Source organism: Lepidochelys kempii, chromosome 26 (genome assembly GCF_965140265.1).
Source record: "Lepidochelys kempii isolate rLepKem1 chromosome 26, rLepKem1.hap2, whole genome shotgun sequence".
NCBI classification, from domain to species: domain Eukaryota; kingdom Metazoa; phylum Chordata; order Testudines; family Cheloniidae; genus Lepidochelys; species Lepidochelys kempii.
The window spans coordinates 15,930,810-15,950,461 of NC_133281.1; the positions used below are offsets into that span (position 1 = coordinate 15,930,810).

Consider the following 19,652-nt stretch of genomic DNA (forward strand, 5'->3'; position numbering starts at 1 on the left):
GGCGCCGGGCGCAGGGGCCCCGATCTCGGACGGGGTCCGGGCGGCGCCGGGCGCAGGGGGCCCCGATCTGGGCCGGGGTCCGGGCGGCGCCGGGCACAGGGGCCCCGATCTGGGCCGGGGTCTGGGTGGCGCCAGACTCAGGGGGCCCCTATCTTGGCCGGGGTCCGGGCGGCGCCGGGCGCAGGGGCCCCGATCTGGGCCGGAGTCTGAGGGGCGCCGGGCGCAGGGGGCCCCTATCTTGGCCGGGGTCCGGGCGGTGCCGGGCGCAGGGGCCCCGATCTGGGCCGGAGTCTGAGGGGCGCCGGGCGCAGGGGGCCCCTATCTTGGCCGGGGTCCGGGCGGCGCCGGGCACAGGGGCCCCGATCTGGGCCGGGGTCCGGGCGGCGCCGGGCGCAGGGGCCCCGATCTGGGCCGGGGTCTGGGTGGCGCCAGACTCAGGGGGCCCCTATCTTGGCCGGGGTCCGGGCGGCGCCGGGCGCAGGGGCCCCGATCTGGGCCGGAGTCTGAGGGGCGCCGGGCGCAGGGGGCCCCTATCTTGGCCGGGGTCCGGGCGGCGCCGGGCGCAGGGGCCCCGATCTGGGCCGGAGTCTGAGGGGCGCCAGACTCAGGGGGCCCCTATCTTGGCCGGGGTCCGGGCGGCGCCGGGCGCAGGGGCCCCGATCTCGGACGGGGTCCGGGCGGCGCCGGGCGCAGGGGGCCCCGATCTGGGCCGGGGTCCGGGCGGCGCCGGGCACAGGGGCCCCGATCTGGGCCGGGGTCTGGGTGGCGCCAGACTCAGGGGGCCCCTATCTTGGCCGGGGTCCGGGCGGCGCCGGGCGCAGGGGCCCCGATCTGGGCCGGAGTCTGAGGGGCGCCGGGCGCAGGGGGCCCCTATCTTGGCCGGGGTCCGGGCGGCGCCGGGCGCAGGGGCCCCGATCTGGGCCGGAGTCTGAGGGGCGCCGGGCGCAGGGGGCCCCTATCTTGGCCGGGGTCCGGGCGGCGCCGGGCACAGGGGCCCCGATCTGGGCCGGGGTCTGGGTGGCGCCAGACTCAGGGGGCCCCTATCTTGGCCGGGGTCCGGGCGGCGCCGGGCGCAGGGGCCCCGATCTGGGCCGGAGTCTGAGGGGCGCCGGGCGCAGGGGGCCCCTATCTTGGCCGGGGTCCGGGCGGCGCCGGGCGCAGGGGCCCCGATCTGGGCCGGAGTCTGAGGGGCGCCGGGCGCAGGGGGCCCCTATCTTGGCCGGGGTCCGGGCGGCGCCAGGCACAGGGGCCCCGATCTGGGCCGGGGTCCGGGCGGCGCCGGGCGCAGGGGCCCCGATCTGGGCCGGGGTCTGAGGGGCGCCAGACTCAGGGGGCCCCTATCTTGGCCGGGGTCCGGGCGGCGCCGGGCGCAGGGGCCCCGATCTGGGCCGGAGTCTGAGGGGCGCAGGGGCCCCTATCTTGGCCGGGGTCCGGGCGGCGCCGGGCGCAGGGGCCCCGATCTGGGCCGGAGTCTGAGGGGCGCCAGACTCAGGGGGCCCCTATCTTGGCCGGGGTCCGGGCGGCGCCGGGCGCAGGGGGCCCCTATCTTGGCCGGGGTCCGGGCGGCGCCGGGCGCAGGGGCCCCGATCTGGGCCGGAGTCTGAGGGGCGCAGGGGCCCCTATCTTGGCCGGGGTCCGGGCGGCGCCGGGCGCAGGGGCCCCGATCTGGGCCGGAGTCTGAGGGGCGCCAGACTCAGGGGGCCCCTATCTTGGCCGGGGTCCGGGCGGCGCCGGGCGCAGGGGCCCCGATCTGGGCCGGAGTCTGAGGGGCGCCGGGCGCAGGGGGCCCCTATCTTGGCCGGGGTCCGGGCGGCGCCGGGCGCAGGGGCCCCGATCTGGGCCGGGGTCCGGGCGGCCAGGGGGCCCCTCTGTGACACACAACACCCATCTGCACGTGTGAACACTTGGCAGCGCCCGGGGGTGATCAGCTCGCAGGGGAGCCCCGGGGTGCTCCAGCGCCCCCGGGCCTGCGGCTGAGGAGCCCCGCCCCGGGCGATCACCCGGCCCCGCCCCCCGGCCTGAGCCCCGCCCCCCGGGGCGGCAGGAGGCCTTGGGGGCGGGGTTACCCGCTCCCGCTCGGCCCCGCCCACGGCCCCGCCCCCTTCCCGGTGCCGTGGGGTCGGTTCGGCTCCACCCTTCCCCCCTCTCGCACCTTCCAAGATGGCGGCGCCGCTGGGCGGGAAGCGCCTGACGGTGAGGTGGCGCCGCGGCCGGAGCATCCCTGGGGCGGGGCCTAGCGCGGGGCCGGGGGTCGCCGGGCCAGGCAGACGCTCCGCGAGGGGCGGCTTCAGCCGGGCGGCGCCCAGCGGGTGGGGATGTGCTCGGCGCGGTACGCTGTGCTAAGGGCTGTGCGGGCACAGAGGGGACGGAGTGTGTGACCCAACGGGGCGGGGGGTGCAGCTGCCCCCCAGAGTCGCTCCCTTCCCCTGCCCGCTGCTCTCAATGCCCCTTTCCCCAGAGAGCTGGCAATCCAAGTACCCCTGTCGGCCCCGCGGACCCTGGCAACTCCCCTTGGGACCATTTCATCAAAACCCCAGGGCCCCGGCACCGAAATGGCCCGCCGGGCGTCCCTGGAGCCCGGCTTGCGGGAGGAATGTGCAGGACCCAGCGGTGGCCGCGGCTTTGGAGCCAGCCGGGGGGGCGTTACCGTAATAGACTGACTCTGGGTGCCTCTCCCTCCAGTGGTTCTAGCACAGGGGTGGGCAAACTTTTTGCCCCGAGGGCTACATCTGGGTATGGAAATTGTATGGCGGGCCATGAATACTCACGAAATTGGGGGTTGGAGTGTGGGAGGGGGTGAGTGCTCTGGCTGGGGGTGTGGGCTCTGGGGTGGGGCTAGAAATGAGGAGTTCAGGGTGCGGGGGGGGACTCTGGGCTGGGGCAGGGGGTTGGGGTGCCAGGGAGTGCAGCTCCGGCTAAGAATGCGGGGTCTGAGGTGGGGCTGAGGATGAGGGGTTTGGGGTGCAGGAGGGTACTCCGGGCTGGGACTGAGGGGTTTGGAGGGCGGGAGGGGGATCAGGGCTGGGGGAGTGGGTTGGGGCATGGGAGGGGATCAGGTGTGCAGGCTCTGGGTGGCGCTTACCTCAAGCAGCTCCCGGAAGCAGTGGCATGTCCCCCTTCCGGTTCCTATGCAGAGGCACAGCCAGGCAGGTCTGTGCTCTGCCCCATCCGCAGGCACTCCCCCTGCAGCTTCCTTTGGCCGTGGTTCCTGGCCAATGGGAGCTGCGAAGGCAGCGCTTGGGGCGGAGGCAGCGTGCGGATTCCCCTGGCTGCCCCTACATGTAGGAGCCGAAGGGGGGACATGCTGCTGCTTCCAGGAGCCGCGAGGAGCCACAGCATGCGCAGAGCGAGACAAGCCCCCAACCCCACTCCCCAGCTGGAGCGCTGAAGCAGGGCAAGCCCTGGACCCTGCTCGCCAGCGGGAGTTTGAGGGCCAGATTAAAACGTCTGAAGGGTTGTATGCGGCCCCCGGGCCGTAATTTGCCCACCCCTGTTCTAGCAGCTGGCTTCCGGCTCCCACGAATGTGACTCCTGCAGCTCAGTTGCCAGGGCTTTGTGTCTCTGGTGCTGCGGCGCCCTCGTTCAATCCCTAGCTTGCAACCAGGGGTCTGTGCGCTCGCCACCGCCCCTGCTCCCTGATGCCCTGTGCTTTGCTTTGCTAGGCCGCTCTCTGGACACGGGGCGCTTTCTCGTCACTCCTTCCCTGCAGCCGGGCTATTCAGACCACAGCTGTGTGTCACAAGGTAAGTGCGTGGCAGGCTGCAGTGGGGAATCCTGCCCGTTAGCCCTTCGGCTGCTGCTGCAAGGGTCTGTCCGTGTGGATCCCAGCAGTGGCATACACTTGTGAGACACAGGTGCCAGCGATGGGATCCCATGGACAGCCCCTCAAAGAATACCTAGAGAGGTGGTGGAATCTCCTTCCTTAGATATTTTTAAGGTCAGGCTTGACAGAGCCCTGTCTGGGATGATTTAGTTGGGGATTGGTCCTGCTTTGAGCAGGGGGTTGGACTAGATGACCTCCTGAGGTCCCTTCCAGCCCTGATATTCTATGATTCTATGAATCCCAGGAGTTGTAAGGTAAGTAACAGCCGTCCCTCCCTCTGAACCTGCAAAACCAAAGCTGGAGAGGGGCCTGTGAGACAAGGCCTCACTCACCCAGCAAAGCCTCTCCCCAGCGGGAGCAGAGGCACAGAGTTCTGGGTGAGGCCTTGGAAATCCCCTGTGTACCCCAGCAACCTGTGCCAGGAGCCTTTGCTCTCTCCTGTGGAGCCCATCCCAGCTCCGTGTCCCCCGAACAGCCCTGCATGGCAGGTGTGGTTAGGGCAAGGAGTCAGGACTCCTGGGTTCTACATGCAGGTTTGTCACTGACTCACTGGATGACCTGGGGCTGGTCCGTTCTTGCCCATGCCTCAGTTTCCCCCAGGACATGAGGTTATTCTGCCCGGTCCAGGGATGGCAGGGGCCTGGAGGCTAGGCGAGTCGATATCGAAGAGTGGCTCCTGGGCTTTTTTCTGTAGCCTGCACCTCGCAGTGCCTGTTCTTCACTGTGTCTGCACCTTCAGCGCCCCTGAGGTGCCCGCTGAGAGTGTGACTGAGTCTGAGTTGTCAGACTGGGCAGGACCTTGGGGTGTCCTTAGCAGAGAAATGAACACTCAGGCTAAAGCTTCCCGCAGGCTGCCTCATACACGGGCTGCATGCCGTTCTGCTGCCACGTGTAGCCAGGGCTTGGCGGTGCCAGGCATGACGGTGCCAGACCCGAGGAAGGGGGCATGTGGGAAGTGGGATCAGCCTGCTAGCACCAGGGCGTCAGTGCTCTGGGCCCTGGGTACTGCCAAACGCTTTGAAATACCTGCTGCCCTGGTCCCTCCGTGCTGTTAACACCTATGGAGCAGGGGAAGATGCATCCCCTGCTCCTGGCCCTGCCCAGGAGCCCCCACTGTTGTTTTTCACCCCCCTCCCAAGGCTGTTCTCTTACAGAACCGGGCGGCCCGAGTGCGAGTTGGGAAAGGAGACAAGCCGGTGACGTACGAACAGGCCCACCCACCCCACTACATCGCCCATCGCAAGGGCTGGCTCTCCCTGCACACCAGTGAGTGACCCGTCAGCTGCTGCCCTGGGGTACCTGGGCTTCCCCGTCTCTCAGTGCCTGCCCTGCTCCCCACCATGCCTTCTGCTGGGAGAGGCTGAGACTGGAGTAGCCAGGAGCTCCCCTCCAGCCAGTGCTCCTGCCCTGCTCCCCGCTGGGAGAGGCAGTTATGCTTATAAGAAGCACACAGGATCTTTTTCAGGGGAAAGAGCAATACACCCTGTTTATTAAAAATGCAACAATTAGCATATGCATTTAAACACACACACACACACACAGAGTCTTGGCAGGATGAACCCAAAGTTTCATGGCCAGGCCCCCTGTTTCCATAGTGATTTTCCCATCATGCTGTAATCAGTTGTTTTTTTGACGAGTGCTTGTTTTCTTACATTTTTTTTTATTTTTATTTTTTATTAAGTCTTTTAAAAGGTTACCCCATTCTGGTTTTAATCACAGCTATCTTGTCCCCATTGATAGGTGCCAGTCTTATTTTTAAAGTCGTCAATCTGCCCTTCTCTGACATAGGCGTGTTGCAGCTTCCTGGTGCCCTGACATCTTGGTTTTTCCCTAAAACATCTGGTTCAGCGATGGCCTTTACACTTATTTCTTAACACACATGTTCCTCATTTACACACAACACAGAATTAATTTACACAAAGCATTTAAACAAAAACATCAAATTGCAATGCAAAAAAACCCAAGTCATTGCATTTTTTTACTTATTTTAAAATACTAAACCTGCAACAAAATGGTAATGCTAAAAGGTCTGTTACTGCCTTAAAAGCAGTTCCGATACAAATTCTGGCTGATGCATCTTTACCAATGGCCCATTAGGCCATTCCTTTCTGCTTTCAAAAAGAATAGCCAGCAAAATATAGTCAAATCATACATCAATAAATGTAATACATGCTACATTATTATTTTTTATTTTAAATTATACAAAATGCAAACATAAAATCCTACTACAACAAGGCCAGGGCTGGAAAAGCCAGGAGCTCCCCAACAGCCAGCATTCCTGCCCCACCGCCCAGAACGCCCCCTGCTGGGAGAGGCCAGGGCTGAAATAGCTGGGAGCTCTCCCCACAACCAGTGCTCCTGCCCCGCTCCCCACAGCATCCCCTTTTGTGTGGCCCCTCTGACGTAACAAAAGGGGGTGAGGGGTCTTCAACCTGGGCATGGGCCGTTCTCCCCGAGCTCTTCTCCAGGCATAGGGGAGGGAGCAGGAGTCCCTGTCCCCCGGCAGATGTGTGTTCTGTGGCCAGATCCTGATGCAGTGCCTGGCCGGACACCCATGCAGCCCCCTGCTCTGGCTGGTGCTGCTCGTACCATCTCTTAAAGGTGCCCTGTGGGCATGGGGCACCTGGTGCTGTCCCCTCACCCCCCCGCTGCCCTGTCTGCCCTGCAGGTAACCTGGACGGGGAGGGCGGGGCGGCCGAGCGCACCGTGGAGGACGTCTTCATCCGCAAGTTCATCTACGGCACCTTCCACGGCTGCCTGGCCAACGAGATTGTGCTGAAGCGCCGCGCCAACACGCTGGTCGTCTGCGCCGTCTTCCTGCAGCGCATGCCACCCTACAAGTTCTACTTCCTGGTGGGCTACACCGAAACGCTGCTCTCCTTCCTCTACAAGTGCCCCGTCCGGCTGGAAGTGCAGACCCTGCCCGAGAGGGTCATCTACAAGTACCTATAGCACTGCTGGACCCCTGGGCGAGGCCTGCCCCCCGGCAGCCGGGCACCCCACCTCTCCCCTGGGCTAGCCTGTGCCTGACTCAGGTCACCTGCTGTCCTGTCTCTCACTGGCCCGTTGTGGGGCAGGGCACCCACGCTCCACATGGGCCCGAGGAGGCTGTGGACCCGTGGGTGGTGGCCATGGGGTGCTCTGGTGTGGGTGTTACTGAGGCTCTGGACGTAGCAGTGGCCCGGCCCAGCAATGGGGAATAAAACCACTCTGGCCCCTGTGTCCATCTCTGGAGTCACCGTAGCCCAATTCCTCCCAGCTTGGTCCCGGGGCCGTCAGAGTGTGGGCCTGGGAGCATGGGTAGCAGGTCGCCTAGGTTTAGGGAGGCTGTGCCTCCCCAAACAGCCAGACATGGCCTTGACAAATTAGAGGATTGGGCCAAAAGAAATCTGCTGAGGTTCAACAGGACAAGTGCAGAGTCCTGCACTTAGGACGGAAGAATCGCATGCGCTGCTACAGAGTAGGGACCGAGTGGCTAGGCAGCAGTTCTGCAGAAAAGGACTGGGGGTTACGGTGGACGAGAAGCTGGATATGAGTCAACAGTGTGCCCTTGTTGCCAAGAAAGCCAATGGCATTTTGGGCTGTATAAGTAGGGGCATTGCCAGCAGATTGAGGGACATGATCGTTCCCCTCTATTCGACATTGGTGAGGCCTCATCTGGAGTACTGTGTCCAGTTTTGGGCCCCACACTACAAGAAGGATGTGGAAAAATTGGAAAGAGTCCAGCGGAGGGCAACAAAAATGATTAGGGGACTGGAACACATGATTTATGAGGAGAGGCTGAGGGAACTGGGATTGTTAATCTGCAGAAGAGAAGAATGAGGAGGGATTTGATAGCTGCTTTCAACTACCTGAAAGGGGGTTCCAAAGAGGATAGATCTAGACTGTTCTCAGTGGTAGCAGATGACAGAACGAGGAGTAATGGTCTCAAGTTGCAATGGGTGAGGTCTAGGTTGGATATTAGGAAACACTATTTCACTAGGAGGGTGGTGAAGCACTGGAATGGGTTCCCTAGGGAGGTGGTGGAATCTCCTTCCTTAGAGGTTTTAAAGGTCAGGCTTGACAAAGCCCTGGCTGGGATGCTTTAGTTGGGGTTGGCCCTGCTTTGAGCAGGGGTTTGGACTAGATGACCTTCTGGGGTCCCTTCCAACCCTGATATTCTATGATTCTGTGGCCCTGCCCCATGCTGTGACTGCTCCCTGCATGTGGCTCCAGTCCTCCAGCTCCAGCCCCCCAGTGCTCCAGCTGGGAGGCTGGGGCCTACTGCCTTCCCAGCACTCCAGGGCTGGGGCCGCGTACCGCCCTCCCTCCTGGCACTCCTTTGGGACTGCGGGGCTAGCTACGGAACTGGGCTGGTGGCCATGGGGGGCGGGGGGCCTCTGGGCTCCAGCAGGTAGCAGAAGGTGTGGAGCCTCAGGCGGAAGGGACTGGGTTGGAGGCTAGCCTCCCCCAGCCGGCGGTTCATTCGCCACCCATGCCTGGGAGCCAGCAGCTTCGCATCCCCACCCTGTGTGGGACATGGCCAAGTCCATGAGGCCTCCCTCCTGCTGCCTTCCCCCACAAAGACCTCCCCCCATCCCTGTGGGACCTACACGCAGACATAAACCTGGGAAAGCCAGCGTGGCGGGATTGGGCACTGTGTCACTGAATCACTGGGGTGATGCTCTGGAACTACTGCCTACAAAGCCAGTCAGGACTCTTGGGGAGCCTCCTCTCTCTGAGCAGACTGTCTCCAGGTCAAGAAGTTTACACAGCTTCCACCTTCCTGGGTCTGACCTCGGAGGATTCAGCATCCCCTTCCACACCCGACGCTTCCCGCAGTGAGTTCATCCAGGCGGGGTCCTGGGGAAGCCAGAGGGCCTTGCACACGCACAGCATAGAACAGAACTTGTTAGCACAGAAATCTGTGATTTTCACCCAAGTCCATCTTGGGGGGGGGGGGGGGGCCCTGCCTGGCCTGTTGCTCCTCCTTTGGCCTTTATCTTGCTTCCCAGGCCAAGAGTCTCCTGCTCGCATCCCCATCCTGGGTCTCAGGTGACGAAGCGGTGGCCATAGCATCCATGCAGGCAGTTGGAGCAGCCTCTGCAAAAGTCACACGCTTATTCCACCACCATAGGCGCCGACTCCATGGGTGCTCTGGGGCTGGAGCACCCACGGGGAAAAATTGGTGGGTGCAGCCAAGCTCCTTGCCCCACCTCACCTCACCTCACCTCCTCCACCTCCTTCTCTGAGCGCCCCACCCTGCTCCTCCCAGCCCTTGCCACCGCCAAACAGCTGTAGCAAGCTCGGGGGAGGAGGCAGGGCCAGGGCCAGGGGGGGATTTGGGGAAGGGGTTGGAATGGGGGCGGGGCAGAGGTGGTAGGGGCGTCAGTCACCCACTGGCACCATTAGAAGTCAGTGACTATGCCCACCACCTAAACATTGGTGCAATACAATGGGAAACTGAGGCACACGCAGCATTCATGCAAAACAGTAAGACTCACATACAACATAAGGGAAAATCTCCACTTCACCACACCCTGCATTGGTGCCTGCTCTGTAAAAGGGGTGGGGGTGGGAACCCCTTCTGGTGATAGCAGAGCCTTGCCCGAAGCACTGGAGTCCCTGGCTGGGGCACTGGGGGCCAGCCTGCTGTGCTGTACTGTGGGGAGGGGTAAGGGAGGGAAACCACCAGGAATGAGGGGTCTGTCAGGAGCATAGCGGGGGCAGAGGGTGTGGGCAAGGTCTGTCCCACCCAAAGGGTGCCATGGGGCTCAGGGAGGTGAGTAAGGCAGCAGGAGGGGAACCCGCTGCTGATCAACGCCCAGCGGGGGGAGGAATGGGCCCTGCTCAGATCTCAGTGGGCTGAAAAGGGGCAGGGCTGGGGCAGTGCCATGGAGATCTTGGTGTGGAGTGCCGCTGGACCCAGGGAATGAGGCACTGGGCAGGACATCAGCACTGAAGAAACGTGGCTGCCAGCGTGCATGGGCAATGGGCACATGGATTGCCCACTGCCCCAGCTCTGGCAGGCTGGCAGTAGGCCTCTCCACAGATGATGCTGCAGCGTTTCCTGGTGCCCGCACCAAGGGGTGCAGACACACGGGGCTCTGGCCCAGAGGGGTGTTCTGCAGGAGGCTCTCGGGGCTGTACCACGCCATCCACCTGCCCATCCTCAAGGGGTCAGCAGCTCAGCAAGGGAGAAGGAAATACCCTGGGTTCTCTGGGGTGGAGCTGGCAGTTGGACCCCAGCCACAGGGAGGCAGGCTGTACTATGCTCAGCCTTGGGCGGTGGGGGGAAGGTGTTCACATGCCAGCTCTCGTGTGATGGTCCCAGCAGGGGCGTCCCACCGCTGAGCGGGCACCACAAACCGCAATGGTGCCAATTCACAGCCCTGTCCCCACTCCCATCCCTGGCATGAGGCCGGGGCTCTGTAGCTGCATCCCGGGTGGCAGGTGCACGCCCTGACCTCGTGCGGGGCTCATGCCAGCTCCGAGCACGTGAGTCAAACCGGAGTGAGGCAGAAACATCCACCCTGGCTGAGCTATTTACTGCGCTGTTCCCATGGTTGCCCGAAGTGGGGCAGAGGGCAAAGGATGAGCTGTGGGAAACTAACTCGCAGGGCAGGGCAGGGCTGGGTTGTTCCCAGGCCTGTGCCCTCATGCCAAGCCAGCTTGGGCCTGGCCAGTGTGCGGCTGGGAGACCTGAACAGAGGGTGCTGCAGTCAGCTGGGTGGGGCTGTAGGGGCTGTTCTGCCCCTGAGTTAGTGCTGACACCTGGCAGCAGGGAGCAGTCTCAGGACACAGCAGGGCTCCTCCCTGCCCCTCTGACACCAATCCCAACTGTGCCACATAGACTGTAATTTGCTCAGGATCATTCTCACTGCTGGGGAACCTGAGGTAGGGAGTGGGGATGTGACCTCGCTGCTGGGGAAACTGAGGCAAGGAGTGGCAAACTGACTTGCCTAGGGCGGAGCCAGGAAAAGAACCTAGGAGTCCTGCTTCCCAACTAATCACTGGAGCCCTTTTCCCCATCCAAAGCCAGGACTCCCAGTTCCCGGGGCAGTGCTCGGATGGCAGGCGGGTGTGTGCAGTGTGGGAGAAGGTAGGTGCCCTGGGGCAGGGTGCAGCCCTGGCTCGGGCCTGCTCTGTGGGCAGCACGATCCTGTGGCAGGTGCCAGGACTGGGCCAGGCTAGGGCTGGTTCCCGCAGTGTGGGGCCAGGTGCCAGCTGGGGGCTGCCACGCAGGAAAGCGCCTGGGCCTCTGTGCTTGGCTGGGCACACGTCCCTGCCTCTTTGTCTGGGCACCCTGGGAAGTGCCGGGAGGTGCATCTGGGCTCCCCGAATGCAGCGCCGCTGGTGCCCCTCAATCCCGACCTGCAGCCCCCCGGTATTCTAGTCCGGTGAGTGATGGCCCAAGGGAGGGGAGCAGGGAGAGTCATGGCCCCAGTAGTACCCACTGGCCTACTGCTACCCTCAGTGTGTTCTCTGCCCTAGCACTGCCCCTGCAGTAGCCCCCTGCACCCCATGCCCCCTTTGGCCCTCACCCTTGTCATGTTGGCTGTTCACATGCAGCATTTCATGGCCACGTGCCCTGGCTGCCCCTCTTTGGTCCCGGGAGGAGGGAGGGAGGGGGAGCGATGGACCTTGCCCCTCCGCTGGCGTCAGGAAGCAGCTTGGAGCTCAGTCCTTGACCCCTTGCCCGGCTTAGGGCAGGAGGAGGCAGAGCCATGGCCAGGACATTGGAGATCATCTGTGTGGGGGAGGCACCGGGGCCCTGGCACCCTAAGCTGTTCGGTTGGTGGGACTGTCCCTACTTGGGGGGAAGGAGGGCTCCCCAGTCTAGCTCTGCTTCCTCTTCCCTCAGCTGAGAGGCCTGGTGGCCTGCGAGGACAGTGCCAGGGTCCCAGTCCTAGGAGGCAGAGCTGTGCCCCCAGCCTTGTGCCAGTCAGGGGGAGCAAGGTGCCAACCCCCAGGCCATGGGCAGAGGCAGCTCTGGGCCTTGCCATCAGCCCCAAGTCCCCCTGTGCCAGAGCCAAGGAACACCCAGCCCTCAAGCCTGCCCCTCTCAACTAGTCTCTTCTCCCTCTGTACCCTGGCGGGCCCCAAGTCCCTCAGAAGCCCACGTCTCTTGTGAGGCTCATTCGCCCCAAGATCAACATCTAGCCCTCGGCATCGCTCCCACCTCTGGGCTCCTCGGGTCCATACACTGGGGGCTGCCTGGGACAGGGACTCTCCTCACTGAACTGGCTGCCATTGTCTCAGCAGACCCTGATCTTCGTTGGAGTTGGGCAGCGCCCAGCACGACGGGACCTGGTCTCGGTTGGAGTCTGGGCAGAGCCTGGCATGACGGGGCCCTGATCTCGGTTGGGGTCTGGGAAGCACCCACACAGATATAATGTAACTTATAACCTTCCAGGTCTGGTGCTTCTTATTCATTAAGGCAGTTAGGGCCACTCTTCCAGTCTGAGCCGACCAGTGCCCTGTTTGGGTGATTTGTCCCCCATCCGGCACTGAGAGAAAACCAGATGTGTCTTTGCCCGGTATCAGCCCGGGGACACCATCTGGAAGGGCGCACTGCTCCCCCACCCTGCTGCTGGTGTGCCCTCGCAGACCCCGTAGGTGAGGGCCTGCACCCGGGGGGGGGGGGACTGCAGTGCTGGAATGTCTGGTATTCTGGGAATGAGTGAGCGGCACCCCAGGGTGCTCTGTCACAGCGAGGGCGATAGGGTGCTAAGCACACAGGCCGCTGCCCACCCTGGAAGGAGCTGGCTTGCCAGCTCCTCCACCCGCTCCTGGCTGGCTCGGTGCCAGGGCTATGGCCTAGTTGGGAGCTCTGTGACGAGGTCCGGGGCTGGCGTCAGGGGGGTGTTAATGAATTCAGCGTTGCGTGGAGGAGCTGATCTCTGTGTTAAAGAAAAGCTCCTCCAGCGGGTTTGAAATTGCAGCAGGGGCGGGGGGTTGGGTGGGGGGCTGAACAGCTGCCCTTCCTGATATCTGGATTAGTCATGCTGGGACCCCCGCATGCACCCCTGGCGGTGAAACATGCCCTCCCCTCCCCTCGCTAGGGCAGGCAGGGTTAGCTGATGCCCCCGGAGTTCCTGGGTCCTGGGCCTTCCCCTCCCGCCATGTAACCCCACTAGGCAGGGCGCCTTCATGCCCTGGGCAGCTCTGTGCCCTGGGGAGGGGACCCGCCCTGCCCCTGCTGCTTACTGGACTGGGTTCACTGGGCAGAGGCTGTCTGGCTCTGTGGCTGCATCGCCAAGAGTTCAGCTCCCAGCACGGTGGGCACACTGACAATCCATCCTCTGCTCTGGGCAGCGCCCAGCACGAGGGGGCTCTGATCTCAGTTGGGTCTGGGCAGAGCCCAGCATGATGGGGCTCTGATCTTGGGTGGGTTCTGGGCAGCACCTGGCATGACGGGACCCTGATCTCAGTTGGGTCTGGGCAGTGCCCGGCATGACGGGGCCCTCATCTCGGTCGGGGTCTGGGCAGTGCCCAGCACGAAGGGGTCCTGATCTTGGTTGGGGTCTGGGCAGTGCCCGGGACCATGGGGCCCTGATCTCAGGTGGGGTCTGGGCAGTGCCCGGCACGAAGGGGCCCTGATCTCAGTCGGGGCCTGGGCAGTGCCCACAGACCAGGGGATGTCACAGCACAGGAGAATGCCCTCACTATGTCCTCACCACTCAGCCCTTCCCCCTCCCCAGATGTGGATGCCTGGCTCTTTGGGGTGTGGATCGGGGAGGGTGACACCTCTCCTTGTGTGCGGGGGATGGGGAGGCTCTTTGAGCAGCCTGCTCCTCCTGGGGTTTCTAAGGGGCAGATTCGTGCACCTGCCAGGGTTGACCAGCATGCCCAGCAGCGGGTGTCTGGGCAGTCAGATGCAGCGGGTGACTCCAGCCTCCCCAGTTCAAGGGAGTTGCCCAGGGTAGTACCCTGAACCCCCCCAGACATTGGCACAGGTCGCTCTTTGCCTGGTACCTGGGCACATCCCCACCCCACCTAGGGCAGGCGTGATCGTGCTGCGCCCACATGACTCACATGTCGCCTATGGGATCAGCACAGCCGCTTGGGCACTAACCTGGAGCAAACACACCCGCCTTGCCAGCATTTGACCTGTGGGGCGATGCGCGCCAGCTGTCAGGCAGTGCCCAGCTTGGGCCCGTTCGCCCACCGCCATCAGACAAGACGGCCAGATCCCAGCCCCGTCCTGGTGCTATGGAGGGGTCCCCCAGGGAGCTCAGACCACTTCCTTGAGCAAGTGCCCACAGCCCCATCTGGGAAGTTGGTGGGGAGGGGGCTGTTTTCATTGTCACACATGGTTCAAAGTCTCCCCTCCCTGCCCCCCTCCCCCGCATCTCTTGGCCTTGAGTTTGAATTTGGATTCTGCCCCTGCAAAGGAGCACAGGGAAGCTGCTGCTGCAAGTCTGATGCCCCAAACCCGAAGGGCCAAGCTAGCGCCAGATTCAGGGAATCCAGCCCCCCCGCAGGCACCTGACTGCTCCCAGTTCGTTGCGGGACGTGGCCCTAATCCTGGGCACTGAGCCCTTCGGAGATCCCCGCCCGCAGGGGCCGAAAGGCACGCAGGCTGGAGGACCAGACGTGGCAGCCAGGCCCAAGTGCCATGGCTTTGCTGGGTGGCTACTCAGAGCTGGGAGCACAGCGAGCTTGCTGTGCCCATGCTGGTCTGGGAGCAGCCCAGAGCCTGGGGCTCCCTGGCAGAAGCCATGGGTTCCCCCAGGCGCAGGGCCAGCCGGCTTCACCCATCCACTCAGCTCCTAGCACTTCCATAGCATGGTCCTGCTGCTGCGTCAGGGACTGTGGGGGCCTTGGAGCCCAGTGTCTATGGGGCCCATTGGTGGGCAAGCGGCTTGGGGGGAGAATCACAGTAAGCAGTAGGGGCAGGGTTCCCAGCAGGGAAGTGATTCAGGCTCAGAGTGGGCAGGAAAGGGCAGTGAGCTGAGCCGTGCTCCCCTGGGGTTGGGGGTGCAGCCAAGATGGCATGGCAGGGAGTGGGGGGGGAGGAGGCTGCAAGGAACCAGAGGATCTGGCTGGGCTGCAGCTCTGGGCCAGCGTGGGGCAGAGCAGCCAGCCCTGCAGCTTTGGCAGGGCCAAGCCTGGCCTTGGTGGCTGGACTGGGATTGTCGGGCTGTCGCAGGATGTTCTGGATTGGGCCCATCACAGGATTGGGCCCACTCTTGGCTCAGGGGCTCAGGTGTGTCTTTGACAAGCCCCGTTCTGGGACCCTGGATGGGCTGGACCAGGGAGAGGCCAGTGCCAGGCATCTGTCCCCAGTTCTGGAAGGGGAGTGGGGTCAAGTGGTTAGAGCCAGGGGGCAGGGCTGGGAGTCAGGACTCCTGGTTCTACCCCTGGCTCTGGGAAGGGAGTGGGATGGGAGCAGGAGAGGGGTGGGGAGCCAGGACTCATGGCTCCTATTCCTGATTTTGCCGCTGACATTGGACAAACCCCTTCCGTGCCTTAGTTTCCCGAGGTTAACAATGGTGATTGTTATGGGGTTCACTCTGTCCTGTTCTAGTCTCTCTGAGGACCCGCAGCTGGTGTTCTCCCTCTGCCTCCACCTGCCCTGAGGTTGGATCATGTGATTCTCCCACTCTCAGGCCAGACACAGGTGCAGGACCGTGGGTAACAACCATCGGTGCCCTGCAGGTCCCACTGGGACCCTGGGACCAGGGAGGCAGTGACCTCCAGCCTCCTTCCCCCCGTAGGGTTTTAACTGAGCAAATGGAACAAAGTAGCAGAGAAAAAGAGTTTTCTGAACCCGACCCTTGTTGCTGCCAACTCTGATGGGCAGAAGGTTACACACACACTCGCAGCCCCCCGGGCTGTCTGGACAATCAGGCCTCCAACTGTCAGCTCTGCTGGGCTTAGCCTGGGTCATGCCAAGAGGCTGTGTCTGTACAGAGCCCAGCTGGTGGCTAGCAGCCTGGCTCTTCATGCCGGAGTCCCACATCCAGCCCCTGGGGTGACACATGGGACTGTGCTGGGGGGGGCCCTGCAGAGCCCCATCTGTGGCAATAAAACCAAGGTCACTGCCACCTGGGCAAGCTCCATGGAAATGGTGCAATCAGCTGGTGGGCTGGGTGCCAGGTCCTTCCTGCCCCATTTCTTGCCCTCTGCTTCTCTCCCCTGTGTTTTGATTGCCCGCTGCGTCACTTGTATTGCACCGTGCGCAGCTCAGGGACTGGCATCGATCAGTTTTACCCTTTGGAAGGCAACTTCCACTCTTGTGCTGGGGCTTTATGGTGATGTCGTTGTGTAAACACTCAGCACAAAACAAAAACATCAGGGGTGGGGGGTGATCCAGGCCCAACCCAGCTGTACCCATGTGATGCTTTTGCCAAGTGGTGGCAGCAGCCGCCAGGCCGGGTTCAAACAGGGTGGGGAGACTTCAGAAAACGTAACCAGCCAGCCTGAGCCCTGGGGAATGATCTACATGCCCCTTGGTGCCCTGAATGAACAGCCTGTAGGGCTTGGAATGTGACAGCAGCCCGGTGGCTTCAGTGTAGACCCTCACCGCAGTGCTGGGTGGCGGGAAGTGTTCTTCTGGTGACCCAGTGCCGTCTGCACCGGGGTCAGGTTGGGTTAATACAGCGCCCAGGGTGGGTGTGGATTTTTCACATACCCCCCCCCCCCAAGTGATGTAGCTGGGCTGATCTCACAGGCTTTACACTCACAAACTGGGGGTGCTAACAAAGAGAATTCACTGGGGGCGAGGAGTCCCCTTAGGGAAGCCAGCTGGGAATAGATCAGCACTGTCTCCCTCCTGTCAGACTCCCGCCCACTGAGCTGTCCTGGTGATAGATTTCGCCTCCACTTTTGGGTTGCGAGTGGCTAAGCAGGCAAAGTGGCCTGGGGCAGCCTCTCTTGCTCCTGCTCTCTGCTGGCCCAGAGCAAAAAGCTTCCAACTACTCAACCAACCGCCTGCATGGATCAGTCTCTTCTAACCCTGCACCTCCAAGCTAAGCTAGACGGGATGGGGAGATGCCATTTCTGATTCAATAGTGTAGTCTCCTCACCAGCCTGGGCGCGGGGGCCTCTCCGGCCTGCCTGCATTTAAAAGTTATCGCGGGGGTGATGATCATTGACATAGCTACACTTAGGGCTGGCACAGGCATAAAGGAGCTTTGTACCCATACAGCTATTCCCCATCCTGTCCTGCAACAGCACCACTTGTATAAAGCACCTTACACTCCTCATTCCACTCTGGCAAGCAGCACCAGGGATGGGCATTTGGGGTTTGTGTTATTTTATTTTAAAAAACCAAATCAAAAGCTTCTGACAAGACCTAAATGTAGCAACGGCTCCAAAAACATCACAAGGTGCAGTGCGAAGCCAGGCTCTTGTTAAATACCTATGAGCTCTTCCTGATGCAGCGCATCAATAGTTTGCCTCCCTTTGGCTGTGAAAGGAAGGTTTTTGTTGCACCTCGGTGCGCAGGAAATGAATGCGCTGGAGCGGGATATCTGCCGTTGTGTGCAGTGCTGTTACAGCCGTGTGAGTCCGGGATATTCGCGAGACGTGGTGGGTGAGGTCATATCTACTATTGGACCAACTTCTGCTGGGGAGAGAGACAAGTTTGAGAGCCACACCGAGCTGCCTTGAAGACAAGCTCTGCAGCTCCAGGGCTGGTGTCTCTCCTCAGCAGCAGCTGCTGACCCAATAAAAGATCTGGCCTCCCCCACCCTGTCTCTGAAACAGGGTGATGTTTTCTGCTTAAATCCCAACAAGGAATTGTCAATAAATGTTCTACTAGGAATGTCAAAACCCTTAACAGCCCTGATGCTTCCTTTTGTTTTTCCAGGGTAAAAATGAAGTGGTGACAAGGATGCAGTTTGACTTTAAATCTGCTCCATGAAAGCAAGGTTTTCCACTCTCACATGCTCTCAGGGGTCAACTCCTGGGAAACGGCCTCATTTCCGGGGAACTTCAGAGAAAGAAACACAAAGAAACCGGTTAAAAAAAAAAAACCCAAATCCGCTTCCAAGCGAGAGAATATTAAAATTACTTTGCACCATACCATATAGGCATTTGTGGCTGGAGCGAGCCAGCAAGTCCTTTGACCGGCTGTACCTAAATCCCATTGCTATGAAACCGGTTAACATCCACTTGCTCCTGGAGTGCAAGCAATTTATCTGCACAGCGGCACAGACGGGAGCCAGCCCACAGCCTCGGAAGGCATCTTGGTCTGGTTCTCCCAGCCTGACTCACCCTGTTCAAACTGGTTTGGGGCCTGCTCTAGGCTCTGGCATTGGCTCTTAATGACCCTTAACTGGAACCAACTATTAGAAAGGGCCCCTCCCTTTAGGCTGGGCTACCACCCAGACGCCCCCCGGGGGGAAATAATCTGTCTCGACAACCCTAGCCGGTGCCCAGAGTTCGGGCAGGAATTGTTTCAGGCTGGGATCTGGCCTGTGCGGTGCAGGGTGGCAAAGGAGATGATCACAGATCTGTGCCAGGGCTGGCAGTGCAATGCCCGGGAGGGCAAGGTGGCAGTCCCCTGGGCTGGGTGGTTGATTATCTCCCCACCCAGCCCCATCGCCAAGGCCAGGCTGGTCATGAGTGCTGGGCGTTTGCAGGGTGTTATCTGAGCCGTCACTCTGAAAGATTTATCCCTCCAGCACCCGCTGGGGCCAGGCGGTGCCAGGACTGCATGGACAATCCAAGTGGCCGGGATCACTTGGGCACATGGTGATGGCACTACCCGGCTCTGCTCAGGGCCTAGCAACTGACAGTCAGGAGCCAGTGGGCTGGGCCCACCCATGGGGCACCCTCCCCCCAGCGCATCAGAGCCAGGGAGCCATTGACTTTGCACATCTGGAGAGTGCCCCAGCCAGCCCAGAAATGCAGCTGCCTCTGGGGTGAGGCACAGCAGCTGTTCACCAGGCACACAGGCAGGGAAAGAGGGGCCTGTATGGAACGGAGCCTGCAGGGGGTGTTTAGGGAGGTGAAATGGAGGCATGGGAGATGGGCTCTCTGGCCCAGAACAGGCAGCGTGACAGCATGACTGAGACAGACCTGGGGGAGATGCCGTGGCCTGGGCAGCTCAGATTAAAACCTCGGTGTTAGATCTCATCCAAACTCACCGCCTGCAGCATCGACTGCCTGTGCACAGCGTCCCCACCCCACGACCGGCAGACTGCCCAGCCAGGGCTGTGGAGCTCCCATGTCCTTACCAGGAAGGGCCTGCCCACAGGGTGAGGGTTAAACCGGGACAGAGAGCCAAGATGGAACTCCCCACAGCCATTCAGTGCACCAGTGGCCACACTGGGGACAGAACCCAGGAGTCCTGGCTCCCAGCCCCCCCACTCCAACCCCAGACTTGACTTCCCTCCCAGAGCTGGGGACAGAACCCAGGAGTCCTGACTCCCAGCCCCCCTGCTCTAGCTCACAAGGACCCACTCCCCTCCCCAAGTCAGGAAAGGAACCCAAGAGCCCTGGCTCTCAGCCACCCCCCCCCTCCCGTTTGGTGAACCGTGCTTCCTGTAAGTAAATGATCAATCCCCTCCCCACCCTGTTGCAAGGAGAGGAAAGGGGCTGGGGCAAGGATCCTGGGTCTGAGCGGAAGGAGCAGCAGATGCTTGAGCAATCCATGCCCCACACCCTTGTCCCAAGTGACCCGGGTGTCCCCGACCACCCCAGCTGTTCTCCTAGGCCTCACCCAGGTGGGGCTCCCTCCCAGCCCAATCTGGGAGCTGCCCCTCTTCCCCCCCACCAGCCAGCCCAGGGTGGAGGGCAAGGGGGCAGATGGGTGAGGACAAGAATCCTGGGGGATTAGGGAAGTGTCCCCCCACCCCTCCTCGATGGGCTGCAGTCATGGGCCAGGCTGAGCCAG

The 19,652-nt window shown here is 62.0% G+C and overlaps 1 protein-coding gene across 3 annotated transcripts; it reads left to right on the forward strand.

The window, feature by feature from the left end:
* Positions 1-2,089: 2,089 nt before the first annotated feature.
* LOC140903507 (small ribosomal subunit protein uS3mA-like) lies at positions 2,090-17,838 on the forward strand. Of its 3 annotated transcripts, XM_073324868.1 has the most exons (5): positions 2,090-2,193; positions 3,663-3,743; positions 4,963-5,089; positions 6,492-6,676; positions 17,622-17,838. In XM_073324868.1, the coding sequence occupies exons 1-5, from the start codon at positions 2,161-2,163 to the stop codon at positions 17,673-17,675; spliced, it is 480 nt and encodes a 159-aa protein (XP_073180969.1). In that variant the 5' UTR covers positions 2,090-2,160; the 3' UTR covers positions 17,676-17,838. The 3 variants fall into 3 exon arrangements, with proteins under 3 accessions (XP_073180969.1, XP_073180967.1, XP_073180968.1); XM_073324866.1 differs by lacking the exon at positions 17,622-17,838 and having other exon boundaries at positions 6,492-7,043; XM_073324867.1 differs by lacking the exon at positions 17,622-17,838 and having other exon boundaries at positions 4,978-5,089; positions 6,492-7,043.
* Positions 17,839-19,652: the final 1,814 nt, after the last annotated feature.

Coding starts and splice junctions, on each gene's coding strand:
- LOC140903507 (XM_073324866.1), top strand. CDS start 2,161: ATGGCGGCGCCGCTGGGCGGGAAGCGCCTGACG. Junction 2,194..3,662: donor TGGGCGGGAAGCGCCTGACG/GTGAGGTGGCGC, acceptor TTGCTTTGCTAG/GCCGCTCTCTGGACACGGGG. Junction 3,744..4,962: donor CCACAGCTGTGTGTCACAAG/GTAAGTGCGTGG, acceptor CCCCCTCCCAAG/GCTGTTCTCTTACAGAACCG.